Source organism: Empidonax traillii, unplaced genomic scaffold (assembly GCF_003031625.1).
Source record: "Empidonax traillii isolate 1590-97213 ecotype Southwest subspecies unplaced genomic scaffold, ASM303162v1 scaffold355:size2308892, whole genome shotgun sequence".
Taxonomy (NCBI): Eukaryota; Metazoa; Chordata; class Aves; order Passeriformes; family Tyrannidae; genus Empidonax; species Empidonax traillii.
The window spans coordinates 783,180-798,791 of NW_020955548.1; the positions used below are offsets into that span (position 1 = coordinate 783,180).

Consider the following 15,612-nt stretch of genomic DNA (forward strand, 5'->3'; position numbering starts at 1 on the left):
GGAGGCTTACAGGCTTGCTGGGCTGAGGGGGCTGTCAATCCAGCACTGACTCTGTTTATTGTCTGTTTTGATTAAATATGAGCTGCTTCAGCTGCCTTTTAAATCTTTCATGTGTTGCCACTAGAATGTTTCTCATCTGTGAATCTGGTACCAAGTTTACTCAACACCTGTTTAAGCTTGTGGTTATACAGCTCCTCCTGAGTTATCTCAGTTCACCTGAGAAATTAAAGTAAAAAACATCCAGGGTACTAATTCACAATATATTTTCATTCAACCTCTTAGCAATACCAGGTTATGCTGCAGTGTTCTTGGTAACTTATGCTTTCGTGATTCTCCTGACAAGCTCATGCTGACCTCTTAAAAGCCTCAAAGTATTGCTATTTATTATTTCAAAAAGCCCTTATCTAATCTTGTTCTTCCCATCCCATTTAGATATTGTTTTTTTGTGCTTTTCCAGGTGATTTGGCATCTAAATGCCTTATCTAACACAGTCTCTAGCTTTAACTTTTTTTTTTTCTTTCCTTTTCACACTTTTTCCTTCCTGTGCCTCCCTCTGTTGTATTTCCCCGCATCAACCAAATGGGAACTCAGGTTATAATTTCCCAGCTTTGCTTCCTCCTCTTGCTGTAATCCCTCTGATCGAGTTGTGCTCCCTGATTTTACATCAGCTCTTTCTGTTAAAATGTCTTTTGCTTTGAGCAGTTACACAAGGACACCCTGCAATTTATTATTTCCATTATTTACATTAAAAAGTAGATTGCATGCATCATACTTGTTGAAAATGTAATCGCAGTACCTGGGACTAGAAGTTTATCTGGCCAACTCATGGTCTCTTAATTTCTCGGGTAGAAACGACTGGTCTCAACCAACCCCAACTCACAACAGCCCCCACTTGATCTTATCTCCTCTAAGAGCTTTATCAGAATTATTCATTTTTGTATCAATATAATAAATTTAATACATACACATGAAAACTTCATTTCCTGCTAGTACCTGTAAAGTAGACTATTACACTAAAAATCCAGTTGGCAAAGAAAATGTAGATATTTTGAAAATAAGTTTGTTTCAGCTATCAAATCGATATTGTAAATTTTTTGTCAATTTGGCAACTCATTTATTGAAATAGAATGTTTTGATATACTGATTTTGGCATTTTAAGTATTCCAGGAATGATTTTGCATAGAAATAATACAAAATTAAAAAATAAAATTATCCTTTTCATTGTCATTCCTATTCATTTATATTTAGATATTTAATAATATCATAACTGAATTTAGGCTTAGTAAAACTGATATTTAATAAAATATTGATTTTTCAGGTAATTAATAGATGATGTGTTTCTTTTCTTCTTTTAGATTATTTTTCCAAGCACTTAGGAGAGTATGAAAATGTTCTATCTGTTTTGGAAGACTTAAACATAACCATACTGAAGGCAATGGACAAAACAAAGAAAGTAAGTTAAAACTGTGACATTTTCTTTACATTGTATATTTTGTTCATTTGAACAGTATTTGCAGTATTTGTCTTAACTAAAGTTACTAATTCATATTTGAGTTCTTCCAAATATACATGTTTGTAGCAAAAGTCCAGTAGGAAAAAAACTTGCCAAAATGGTTGTATATCAAATCTATAAAGTTCTGTCTGCAAAGTATTAGAGTTTGGATATAACCAAATTTGTCTTTGTGAATGGTTTGAAAAATGTTCATAATATTTTTGTACCAAGAGAGGGTTAGAGGATTTTATGTCCCATGCCAAATGCAGGTAAGTATCAGCACAAATATTTGGACATAGACCAAATTTGAAAAAATAATGTGTTGAGTAAAACCTCCTGACCAAGAACAAGATTTCATTTCCATTTCAGGCATTTTAAACAAAAGCAGGACTGAAAGAACCTGCCAAGAGGAGCTATTCGGGCTGTTGCCCACCAGCACAGCAAGGGAGGAGATGTTTCTCAGGGGGAGAAGCTCAGTTTCTCCATCCTTACATCTGACAGGGATGCAGCCGTGCTGCAGGCCATGCCAGGCACTGATCCACTCAATTCATTATGGGCATACCTGCTCCTATGTTCAGACCTGCTCGTTCATCCCAGCTATATGTCTGACCAAAAGCATATTAAGATGTTGGATAATACGCTCCTCTTTCGTGGCTGAACAGTTAAATATTCTTTTCAGGATGGATCAGCTTCAAAAGGTGAGGGAAAGCATAGCCCAGTGGAGGAAGAGAACCTAGATCCTCCAAACCCAGCCACAGACCCACACCACAAGACTATTCACTGGCAGGCTAGTCATCAAAAATAGAAATTTCAGCAAAAATTATTCAGTGAGATCCTGTGGTGTCAAAAAATCCTGATTTTCTTTTTTTTCAGTTGATCAGTGGGAAGAAAGCTGTGCTTCATTAGTGAAACTATTATTTTTTGTATTTGGGTGTTTGCAGGAATAAAGTACTCATATATTTTACATGCATTGCCAAAATAAAAACCTGAAAGTGTAGCTTATTTATTTAGAGCTTGAGCCAGTCTCTTCATTCATGCTGTGCATCTTCCACTCCTAATGAAGTGATTGTGTGCTGACTCACTGTCTTGTGGAGCTGGACACTGAAAAGCAACAGATTGGTTCATTTTAGCAATGCATAAGTTAAAAAAATAGCCATGTCTATAAACTACTGCTGCTAAAGGGGAGGACATGTCACCACACAGCTGCTGGAAGTAAATAAACCACAGCATTTAGGAATTACTTAAGAAGTTAATTTCAAGTAGGAGACCAATCAGACTATAAGATGTATGCATTGGCTTGACTAGAAAAATGGACAAGAAAGTCTGGAATATTAATAAGTATTTCATTTGTCTGCTTGAAAAACCCATCTAAAATATAATCAAACCACAATTTCTTTAAATTTTATTTTCCTAACTGAAGATTCAAGCTTAATAGGTTTTATGTCTTTTGGGAATACTTCAGCTGACTATTCATAAGAGGTGGCAGAACCAGAACAAGGCTGACACTGGAAAAACACTTTTAATTCCTTTTAATAGATACAGTGGGTGAACACAGTCAAACAAAAAAATGTGTCCTCAAATCTTCTAAACTAAAGCCTTCTGCCAAAGACATGCTCAGCCACTATAGCTTTGAATGGAAATTAAATTTTCCATTCAAAATTAAGATTATCCCCAATAGGTACCCAGTTGTCATGGGTTATGTGACCTGACTACCTCATAAATCATTGGTGTGCAAATATTAAAAATGATATCTTAAACAGTTCGAGCTTTTATTGAAGTTTATGGTCTAAATTCTGGACTACATCCATCTAGAATCAGAGCTGGAGGTGCAGTATATCATGGTAGCATGGATAAATGATATTCATCAACAGTGGCACATTTCAAGTTGAGTCCCCAGCTCAGACACGTAGGTGCTCAAAAATAGTTGGTCTGGTTTTAAAGGGCTATTGGCATGGATCCAGAGCAAGGCTTGGGTTTCCTCTCCTAGTGCAGTAATGTCACTGTTCTGCCACTGCAGTTGTTGAGTCCCTTCAATAGTAACTGAGTAGTAGGAGCACTTATTACTATCTTCTAAGTGATGACCTAGTTGGAAAATTCATATATAGAAAAAAAGTCCAAAACTGAAGACCTGCACTGAGACCTACCAAGGCACGGTGTGTCTACAGTGGCTGAGTCAGTTTCCAATGACCAGGACCAAATTTCAAAGGACTAAATTGTCCTATTAAAAACCAAAATTAAAAACCGCTGAGATTGAATCTGAACTCCACCCCACAAAGCATGAGGCTGATTACAGACCCAGTTCTCAGGGCTGCCATGAGCTTTTATGGATTGGAGGAAGCTCAGCATCTCTATCAGTCTCTGCTAAACTTTCCCAGAGTGTGTGCTGCTTCAGGCAGGCAGCTCATTCAGTCTTGAGTATTTAGTGGGGAAAGGAGAAACTTGGTACTTCATTCCTTTTATTTTTAGCCAGGTGAAAAATCAGCACTCAGCCCTTCCCACAGAAAATCCCTGGTTTTCTATCAATTCAAGTTGCCCAGACTCAGTAAATACTTCTCACAAAAGGCAGCTGCAGAACTGGAGCCCTAGAAAAATTCTTCAGCATCAGTTTCCAAGGAAACCCTGGAGAAGGAAGATGTGTCTGTCTTCAATGAAAAGCATGGATTGGCATGTCTGAAAAACCAGTCTAATCAGAGTCCTTCAGGAACAGGCTACTCCAGCAGGGGTCCACTGCAGGGTCACAAGTCCTGCCAGCAAACCTGCTTCAGCATGGACTGCTCTCTCCATGGGGCCACAGGTCCTGCCAGGAGCCTTCTCCAGCATAGGCTTCCCACAGTGTCACAGCATCCTTTGGGCACATCCACCTGCTCCAGCATAGGGTCCTCCACAGGCTGCAGGTGGTTCTTTGCTCCACTGTGGACCTGCATGGGCTGCAGAGGCACAGCTGCCTCACTATGGTCTGCACCATGGGCTACAGGGGAACCTCATCTCTGACGTGTGGAGCACCTCCTGCCTCTCCTTCCCTGACCTTGGTGTCTGCACAGCTCTTATTCTCACATAATCTCACTCCTCTCTTCTCTGACTGCAATTTCCCTCTTTGCAGTAACTTACAGAATCAACTACATTGGAAAAGACCTCCAAGATCATCAAGTCCAACCCTTGATCCAGCACTGCTCCCTTATATCTGTTATTCCAGAGGCTCTATTACCATTGCTGATGGGCTTGGATTTGGCCAGTGGCAGGTCCATCCTGGAACTGGCTGGAATTGGTTCTGTTGAATATGGGGGAAGCTTCTGGTAGAAGGGATTTTCTCACAGAAGCCATCCTTGTAGGTGTCCACCCCATCCCCCAAACCCAAACCATGTCACACAAACTCAACACAATATCCCACTAAGAGCAGCTCGAACTTGGCTTGGCTATGGATGCTTTAAATCAAGATCAAACAAATTGTCCCAATCCCTCCAAATGATTTCCATGAGTAGATATTTTTTCCTCATTAGATTAGCAGATAACTGGCTCTTGCAAGGCAATTTCAGCATGATTTGTGTATTTTATTGCCCTCTATTGTTTGAAAGAACTGTCAGCTCAGCTTTCTTGAACGGAGATTTTCTCCAGTCTTCCAGCCCTCTGCTATCTGAAAGTGAAAACATCGAGTCATCTGTGGGGAAAAAATGTCCAGTGTGTTAACAGGGTCAAGAAGTTTGAAACCAGACTTCCTTTCACTGTTCTTGGCCCACATCCCTCCAGCCTAACCAAACTAAATAGCACTGGGGAAGACAGAAAGCCCTTAGGAGTGTAGGAACCATTCATGGTCCGTTGCTTGATGGGAAGGTGCTAAGCCAAAAATGCAGAAAAATAAATATAGCTAGGAACATCTTTCAGCAGGGAAAGACTGAGTTACATTTGCAAGCGATCTACTTCTAATACAAACACCATCACACCAGAGGATGGTAGGGGAGCTACAGTCCTGTTTTGGTACTGGTCTCCTTCTGTTTTATCCTTATATAAGGAAGCGAAATGCACGTCTGAGGATTTTTAGAGGTATTTGTGCTCTTTAATATTTGATAATTTCTCTCCTTAAGACGGACAGTCTGCATGAGTTGCTTATGCCAGAGTGGCGAGGACAGATTAATCATTTGTGTCAATTGTTTTTCTTTCACCTGCCAGCTTGGTATTTTCCAGATCAAAGTATTATCTGAATAGTTCTCTTTATTGCATTTCTTCATCCTCTTATATGCAGGAAGCATTAAAAAGTAAACACTCAGCAAAACTTTACAAATGCATTGGAAAGTTTGTTTCTTTAAGCCTTTCTTTTTCTGAAATCTTTTATAAAAACTACCACAGAAGCATATTTAGTTAAAATATTTAATCTTTTTTATTACCCACATGAACATAACATTTTCAGAAAGCTGCATTTTAATTACATCCTATAGCTTGCAGTCACATATAATAAAAATACGAGAAACTTTGCAACCTCCAGCAGAAAATAAAATCTGTCACTGAGTAACAAAGTAGATAGGTAAAAGTAGATAAGTTCTTTAAGGTGCTCAACATCTTGGTTTATTGACTTGTGATTACTGAAAATCAAAAAGTTACAGACTAAAGAACGTGTCTTCCTTAAGTTATCAAGCCACAAAATTGTTGCTGCTTGTCAGCTATTTGGTAAGAATAAGTTTTGCTCTATCATTTTGTTTTCTAGTATTGCTATATTTTATTGGAAATGCAACCTGCTGCTGCTGGTGAACTATGCTGTACTCAGTAAACTAGCTGAAGCTCATTTAATCACCAAAAATATAATTTCCATGTGGAATTAAATTGACAATATAAAAGTATTCAGGAGTTTAAACAGTTATCTAGAAGTATTTTAGAAGATCTGGGGTATTCAAGGATATCCAAGACATCTGCGCAGGCCTGACAAATAGCATGCAGGATCTCTAGGAGACCCAGGGGCAGGATGATATCACTTTCTGGGGCAGCAGGTGGAATCCAAGGGGGTCTTTGTAGGGCACCAGACTCCAATTTAGGTACTTCAATAGCTCTGAGATCTCTGAAGGGTTTTTCCCAGAGGAACTGTCTCACAGAGGAAGATCTCACCCTGATCTGATAGTGCCTTTTATCAGTCATAATGCCTATTTGAAGTTCACTTTTTTCACTAGCTAAAGATCACACCCCTCTCCTGACTCCTGCCTTCCCCTATGCCAACAGCATAGGGTCATTTTCCAGCCAGGATGTATCCCTGGGTATCCCCACTGGTGCTGTCACTGGCACCTGCACAATGAAGGCTGGCAGCAGAAGTTTGCAGGGAAGCAGGGACCATGTTAGATGATTTTAAACCCACTGCTCCCAAGGGCAGTTTATTCTGCACTGCTGTGAAAGTCCAACCACAACTGGCTGGTGGCCAAGTGACCAGCCTGTAAGCTGTCTCAAAAGTGACTTAAGACCACCATACCTGTTGCAAAAGTGATCCCATCTAAAGCAACAAAAAGCTTTGTATCTAAGCAGCTACTTAGATACTATTAGTTATATTTATTAGATCATAAATTTTCACTTCAAAAGGAAATAGTGATACAGATTCTTAAAAAAAAAAAAAAAAAAAAAAAAAAAAAAAAAAAAAAAAAAAAAAAAAAAAAAAAAAAAAAAAAAAAAAAAAAAAAAAAAAAAAAAAAAAAAAAAAAAAAAAAAAAAAAAAAAAAAAAAAAAAAAAAAAAAAAAAAAAAGGCAAACCAGAACTGGCTTTTATGGTTAACAGTGCTTAAAAGATGAAACTTTGATCCACTGAGCAAGAGTGCAGCTTGACCTGAGACAGCTTTATATCTGAAGAGCAAATTCAACAACTATAACGCAACAGCCACCTCCCAGATGGACTTGGGGAGGATTTTTGTACAGCCAGTGGAAAACATTTAGTTTTCTTCCATAGACGAAAACTAGAATGTGCTTTGACCAGAACAGTTAACACTTTTTCAAAGTGATGACCTCTGAGTGCATACTACTCCTGTAAATATAGGTACATTCTTCTTTTAGAGACAAAAGCACTGCAGACTTCTGTGGAAAGGAGTGACAGACAGTGTAGGAAATGAGGGACAGAACACTGCAACTTTTCCCTTTTCAGATTCCATAAAGTCACATATTCTTTGCTTTGGAGAGACTTTCTTCCCTCCCTTGCAACTATTTTATGAAAGACATGGAATGATCTGTCTGTGATAGCAGGAGACCAGACTTGGTGAACTAGCAAACACCATTTTAAGCAGCGGTAACTAAGACTGGTTTAATCAAGACTGGCTTATACCCAGCATTTATATACACAAAAAAACCCCATATAAAGTTTATGATGGAAATGAAAGACAGTTCCTCTTCACTGGAGCAATCAAGTTCTCAAATAGCCTTCCAAGTCTTTTGGGAGCAAAAAAAACCCTAACTGCTTTTTACATGTTGTTTGCAAAAAAAAATAGAAAGGGTTTGTGTATTGTGTGCAACAGTAAAATGCTGGATTCAGTGACTAATGCAGCACGTCTAATTATCTGCTTCTATGAAATCATTAATTTTTCTGCTTTGCTCAAAAAACCCCAAAGCTAAGCAAAGTCAGTGCAGCCTTGAAAATTTCTTGAAGAGTCTAAAAATAGGAACCAGACTTGGTAAAAGAGAAGATTATAGGACCTGAGAGAGTAACACAGGGACTTGCAATTTAGTTACTGATGGTACATTTATGGTAATTATGTAAATCACTGCACTCTGGAGGATTGATACTCATTATAAACCAGAATACCTAGATTTTTTTTAATTGCATATTTCAGTAATAGTAACAGTAGCATTTATGTAAATTATATAGCAAAACAAATTAAGCAGAAAAAAAGCTCGATAAGCATATATTGACAATAGTGTTCCACAACTAACATTCTGTTGGAGGAAAAGGGAAGTTTCAAATTGTTTTTTTGTTTTCACAAAAACTGTTACATTGGCTAGGACCCGTTTTTGCATGTGATTAGAATTTATTAACATTTTTCCGATGATCTAGTTTTGTTTTCCTTTGCATTTTTACACCAAATTAATGTAATGGAATAGCTACTGCTTAAGAATAACATAAGGCAGATATTGATCAGTTTATCCTGATTATTATTATAAATTATATAAATGCTTATATATATATATAAATTTATATATATGTATATATATAAATTATTATAAATTTTTTTTATGCATTGGCTTTAAATCCAGTTTATTTGTTCCTTTGGATTTATTATTAATGCTTTTTTCAGGTCAGTGTCAATCAAAAATCATAGAATCATTACAACTTAGAATAATTAAAAAGATCCTTAAGTTCATCAAGTCCAGCCATTAATGTGACACTGCCAGATCCACTACTAAACCATGTCCCTGTCACCTCTATGTGTTTTTTAAATCCCTCCAGGGATGGTGACTCAACCACTTCCCTGGGAAGCCCGTTCCGGTCAGTAACTGACCTGATTGTCTCTCAACTGAAGAGCGGAATGCTGGTGACAGACCTAAATATATTACCAGTTGGATCCTTCTACAAGGCAGAGAGGACTATATGAATAAACAGCTATTTTTATCTAGGGACATTATTAAATTACAATTTGGAATTTTATTTCATTGGGGTTTCTATTTAAAAAAAATATTTTTAAGGTTATGACTATTAGTGCAAGTCAAGTCAAAGTAAGATAAATTTAAAAAGCTGCAGGTAATTAATTCTGAGCAGTCATGCAAGGATATTCCAAAGATTCATGCCTTTCCTCTTCTCCTAGCTCCTTATCAGAGTAATGAAAACTCTTGGGAACTTCTTTGATCTTTTTTGTGGAAGTCTTATACCTACTGGATCAAGAATGCTCAAATTTTTGCCGGTAGCAGAGAAGATGTATTAAATAGTCAGAACTTGAAGATAAAATGAAACCAGAAAACTCCTTAATTAATTTAATATTCATACCTCTAAACATGAAAGTGTATATAAATTACTTCACAGCAGAAAAGTAAACATTTAACCTAGCCATTCTGTTGTTGATGCCAATCAAAATCACCAACAGCTTTGATGTTTTCTATGTATCCTTACAAACTTCTCCCTGGAGCAATATTGTTACACATATCCCTGCTACCTAATAATATCAAACACAGCCAAAATAGTTTCTTGTCTCTAAGCTATCTGATGCACCTAATAGCAGTTAAATAGGAGTTACTTTTTATCTATGCATGAATTTTGTAATATTGCAATTAGAGTATATTACTCCTTCAATAATCCCAATAAAGGAGAGTGAGATACTGTCCTGATGGACATTATTACAAATGTGTGTCAATATTCTCTCTAATCAGCCATGGCTGCCTATTTTATTTCATTGCTATTATGTCAGCACTGCAAGAGATTGTCACTGTTCCAATTCTCTAGGTAGAATTTGGACACGTGTTTTATGCCAAATATAATACTTGGATAAACTTGTAAAGCCTGTGCCATACTCAAAGTTGAATCCAATAATTTGGCATGTTATGCCTTTGATTGCTTTTACAACGAGGATGCTGTAAAGGTTGCATTTGTGTGAAGTCAACACACTGAGCATCTCTGGATATGGCTTCTGGTGAAATTAGGATTTGATTCTGACTCAGTTCTGATTTCTTCCTACAATGTGAATAATTAGATCTTAGTGTGAATAATTAGATCATTCTGTCATAGGGATTGAAATGAAAAGGTTTTGATTTTTTCATCTTAGTACAGTTATTTTGACTAATTTTATATCTTCAATTTAGAACTGTAATCCAGGGCATTGCCCCAGTAATTTAGGCTCTAAACACACAGGGCAAGAGAAATTCCATGACAAAGGGAAATTTAAATAGATTATTCCCTACTGAGTTTTACTCAATGATAACTACTTTTCAGTTGGGGGTATCTTCTGTAAAGAGAAGCATAATTTTTTATATAGCATAATATTTTTTATTAAATTATTTTCATATGAAATACAAAATACGGAACAGAAAATTGCTAAGTAGTATAATAGTAAAGCACAACAGATAAGTTGTAAAAGTGTAATATAGCATAAACTATTATGTAGCAAAATAAGAACATAACAAGCAGGAAAGGGTTTGTTCAGCTGGGAGAAGAGGCCGTGGGAAGATCTAATTCTAAAGAGTTAAATCTAATCTAAAGAGTTATAGAGAAGACAAAGGAACACTTTTTCAGGGTGGCATAGCAAAAGCACAAAAGGCAATGGCTACATCTTGCAGAAGGAAAAATGCTGAGTGGACACACAGAAAATAAGCTCAGAGAGAGTGCAACAGCAGACCAGAGAGATGGTGTCATCTCCATCCTTGAAGGAGTTGCAAACTCAGCTGAACACATCCCCAAGCAGCTTGAACTAGCTTCAAAATTGGCCCTGCTCTGAACAGGGGGTTGGACAACGTCACAGCCAGACATCCTTTCCCACTAAGTTTGTGGAATCATAGAATCATAGAATATTCTGAGTTAGAAGGGACCTAATAGGATCATCAAAATCCAACTCCTGGCCCTGCACAGGACAGCCCCAAGAGTGACACCATGTGCCCGAGAGTACTATCCATAGGCTTCTTGAACTCTGTCAGACTTGGAGCTGTGACTGCTTCCCTAGTGAGCCTGTTCCCCTGCCCAACCACCCTCTGGGAGAAGAACCTCATTCTAATATTCAGACTAAATCTCTCCTGACACAGCTTGTTGTTACCTTGGATCCTGTCACTGGGCACCACAGAGAAGAGATCAGCACCTGTCCCTCCTCTTCCCCTCATGAAGGAGTTGTAGACTACAGAGAGGTCTCCCCTCAGTCTCCTCTTCTCCAGGCTGAACAGATCAAATGACCTCAGCTGCTCCTCAAATGGCTTCCCTCAAGGCCCTTCACCATCTGTGTTGACCTCCTTTGGATGCTCTCAAATAGCTTAATATCTTTTTTATATTGTGGTGCCCAAAACTGCACATAATATTCCAGGTGAGGCCTCCCCAGTGCAGAGGAGAGCAGGACAATCCCCTTCCTCAACCATCTGGCGATGCTTTGCCTGATGCAGGACATGACTGGCCCTCCTGGCTGCCAGGGCACTGCTGACTCATATTCACCTTGCCATCCACCAGGACTCCCAGGTCCCTTTCTGCAGCACTGCCTTCCAGCCTGTTGTTACTCAGTCTATACATACAAGCAGAGTTGTCCTGTGCCAGGTGCAGAATCCTGTGCTTTTCCTTGTTGAGCTTCATACGGTTGGTGATTGCCCAGCCCTCTAATTTGGCGAGGTCTCTCTGTGGGGCCTTCTTGCTTTGAGGGAATCAGCAGCTCCTCCCAGTGTAGTATAGTTGACAGACTTACTCAGTATACTTTCAAGTCTTTTGTCCAAGTAATTTATGTAGATTTGGGAAAGAACTGGCCCTAAAGATGGAGCAAGCCCCATGGAAGCTCTTGCCAAAGCTGCCACCCCTTCTGAGAGATTGTAGAGTTATTTTTTTGTCCCAGGTTTAGTTTGCTTGCCCAAGTAAGCAAACACTGGTGTCTCCCTTCTTCTCCTTCTCAAGGAACTGCTCTTCTGATAAGTGGATCTGCATGGTGCCAGGGCACCTGGGGGTCAGGACTGGGCCTGGTACCATAGATCAAAAGGATCAAGAGTGTTGCTGAGCCTCTAGTTGTAACCCTGAGATGTGGAGTGCCCTAGGAGATACCTAAGCCCAGCCTCCTCTGCTGTTGTAAAAGCACAGCCTCTCGTGCACTTTTTAAGATAGCCATAAGCCACTTTTAAAGACTACAGTGACCTTTTCCACTGAGAAATCGCCAATTATGTGCATTTTCAGTTGCATTAATGAAAATTCAAATCTTTGCTGCTCACAAAGGTCACAGTTGCCTCTTGATGAGGAAGATGTGGAAAATTACCCTCGTTAATTCACAGTCAGTAAAACTAACAACCAGAACAATATGTTAGCACAGACTTATTTCATCTGGACTGCCCAAACTGTGGTGCAGTATAATGTATATGCTAATGAACAGTAATTTACAGCTAATAAAATTCAAGAACCAGGCCATTTTTCTAGTTTATGTGCAGACACCATCTGTGGGTCTCATTATTAATTTGTGACATGATACACTGACAATACAAATGCTGGGCATGCCGGTTAAGCTGATTCTACCATAATATACACTTAATAAATTGATACACATTTTTTAAAATTCAGAATTAACATTTTCTTTCTTGTACAGAAATGTTGTATCAGTGTGCCTTTAGTAAAATACAAAATAAGGTACTTTTCTGTAGGAAGTAGAGTGGTGAAACAATACCAAAGCATGGCTGGTAATTCCTCATTGCTCAGAGTTGGTGTTGAGGTTTAAGTTGAATTGTACTGGACAATCTTTTCCCCTCCATGATGTAATTTATAATAATAATTCTGACTATTTATATATGCTGAGTACCATCTTCTATGACCTTTGAAGAACTTTGGAAGGACAGGTAGCAGTAGTTATCTTTCAGTGGACAGGAGTTAAAGTTGCCCACCATTGCCGTGACTTTGTTGGACTGAGTGCATTGCTGGACTCAGACATTATTTAAAGAAAAAAAAAATATGTAATCATTTGCTCAACTAGATGCATTAAGAGAGTTAATTAATTCCACATAGAAGAGTTGTAAACACTAATATTTGGGTAAAATATACATGAGAAAGAGTCTTTGATAATTCTAGACTTCCATAGATGAAGTTAGCATCCTGCCTTTCCCATCTTTACAAAAATAGCTCTGTGTACCCTACAAGGTCATATCTAGGACATATCTAAAGATCACAAGGACCTTTTCCATAGGTAAGCCTTTAAATATAGAAATTATGGGACAGAAATGTGAAGAAAAAATGCAATGCACAAACCTGGAGTAGTTCTGATGAAAAAATCTTACTAACTTTCAGATGCAAGAAAGCATTTCTGAAGGTGTCAAAAAGCAGCCAGCCTCAGACAGCAGCAAGTATCAGACAGCTAATATTTATATGATCCCCCCATCCACAAGGGCCCATCTGAGCAGTTGAAAAAGTATTGATGTACATTTTAAGTTGTAATTCAGCATGCCGGTATCAGATTTATCATGACTATGGGCAGAAAGCAATATGGAGGTATCTGCAGCATTTACTTTGGGGATGTCCAGAATTTTAAAATACTTCAAACTTCAAACACTTCAAACAACCCAAAAACTTAGAAGAAATTGTCAGTTCTGTTGTGTTTTGTTCATTTATTTCCAAAATAGTGTCAAAAGCTAAAGCATACCCTGTATTCTACTTCAGGGTTTTAGTTAGCTGTACGTGCTACACAGATTCACATATGTTGTTCTAACGTGCCAGAGAATCAATGGAGAACATTTATAAGAAGAATAAAAAATCAGCTTTCTTATTGCATAAAAAAGATTTAGTAATCGTAAAAAAATGTTCATTGTCACAAACATTATTTATAGACTGGTGTGAGTCTCAGGTATTCACTGAGGTAGACAAACAATCTCTCATGGGTATCTATTTTAAAATTGTATAAATGAAAAATTATTTGTTGGAAAGTAACTCACACCTGATTAATCTGAAGACAGAAGAAGTAAATATAGAAGACCATGAAGCTTCTAGCTACATAAATAACTTCTGATGATTCATGAGTGATTTAACACCTGAGATTTTTGCAGAAGAAATCTTCCAGCAAGAATTACTTAGTAACAAATATTGTGAATAGATCACTCTCACTTGAAAGCAAAATGCTTTCAAAGCTATTATCTGTCAGTCTTTAATTTTACATTTAAATTTCAAAACATCTTGTATTTGTGTTCTGTTTGCAAACACATATCTGCAAAAATTCTACGAGAAGTCTAAAAATCAAAAAAAGCATTTCAGCTGTCATTCATATTGGGATGAACATGGAAGAGCTTAAAATTTATGCATTAAAAAATATGCATTGCCAAAAATACTCAAATGGGTTCTCAGAGTAGGAGGCAACACCATTCAAATGACAGGTCTTCTTTAAAGCTTGGAGACAGTGGACCGTTTCTCTCTTTGGATGTGGTTACTAAAGAAATCTTTCATTCAAGGCATCTCATATTTTATGAAACTGTTTTAGATGGAATTGTACCCAAAGGTTTTCAAGGTCAGCCGAGTGGGGAGCCAACAAATGCATTCAGAGTTTAGAGATGGAAATCTGTTTTCTTTCTCTGTTCCTGGTGTGAGCTCAACACAGTAAACAAAGCCTCTAGGGGTCTGTTCTAATCCTCTCTATTACACTTATGAATGAGAAAACAAAAAACAGTGTTTATATTATTGTAAAGGTGACCTCCCTCACACAGCATTACCTATGTGCTACTGCAGAACTGCAGAATCACAGAATGGATATGGTTAGAAGAGACCACAGTGGGTTTTTGCAGATCTGGCTTGCCAGAAACATTAAATTTGACCCCATCTATGGAAATATGATTTATTGGGCCAGAGAGAAAGCAGAGGTAAGAATTTATTTCTGAAATTATCTACACCAAATAAGCATAAATATTTTTGAATACATATAATATATTGGAAATGTCATTACAAAAAGAACCACTACAGACTGCTATGTATAGGTGCAAACTTTTCTAACAACTTTAGCTCAAATAACACTTAGATGCATTTCCTGTAATTGTAAAATATACAGATGTATGGTTTCAAAAATAATTAACCAAATCAAAGGAATAAAAATCAGTCAAAGACTCCTAAATTCAGAAGACAACCTCTCTTGCACAAACAGTCCTTCAGCCAACTGAAGGTGGAGTTTTACAAGGGAGGATCACTAAGCATGTGCCTTGCTCAAAGACTATTCCCATAATCACTGTCAGAGACAGGCCAGTGGGGCTTGATAAACAATTTTCAGAAAAGTGGATCTGAATAAAACCTTTAAATTCAATTCTGCAGTTGTCAGTCTTATTTTGACTTTTCTACACTTAAGAAATAATGTGCTGCTGCCACCGACTGGAGTTAAGACATGTAAGGAAAAGGGATTTTTTGAGTAGAAACTATGCTGTGCCATTGTGTATCCAGGCCTCTCTCAGCATGGGTGGCATTTGTGTCTATACCTGGAAATTCAGAGGTCTTTTTGTCCAGAAACACAAAGGGTGATTATGTGGTTTGCATGTACAACTGTGAA

General features: G+C 37.8%; 1 protein-coding gene across 1 annotated transcript in view; it reads left to right on the forward strand.

The window, feature by feature from the left end:
• Positions 1-15,612, forward strand: part of NECAB1 (N-terminal EF-hand calcium binding protein 1) — a 58,289-nt gene that overhangs the window by 24,807 nt on the left and 17,870 nt on the right. The window contains exon 5 of the mRNA XM_027892521.1: positions 1,356-1,453. Coding sequence (XP_027748322.1) covers positions 1,356-1,453 — 98 coding nt within the window. The remainder of the gene's footprint in view (positions 1-1,355; positions 1,454-15,612) is intronic.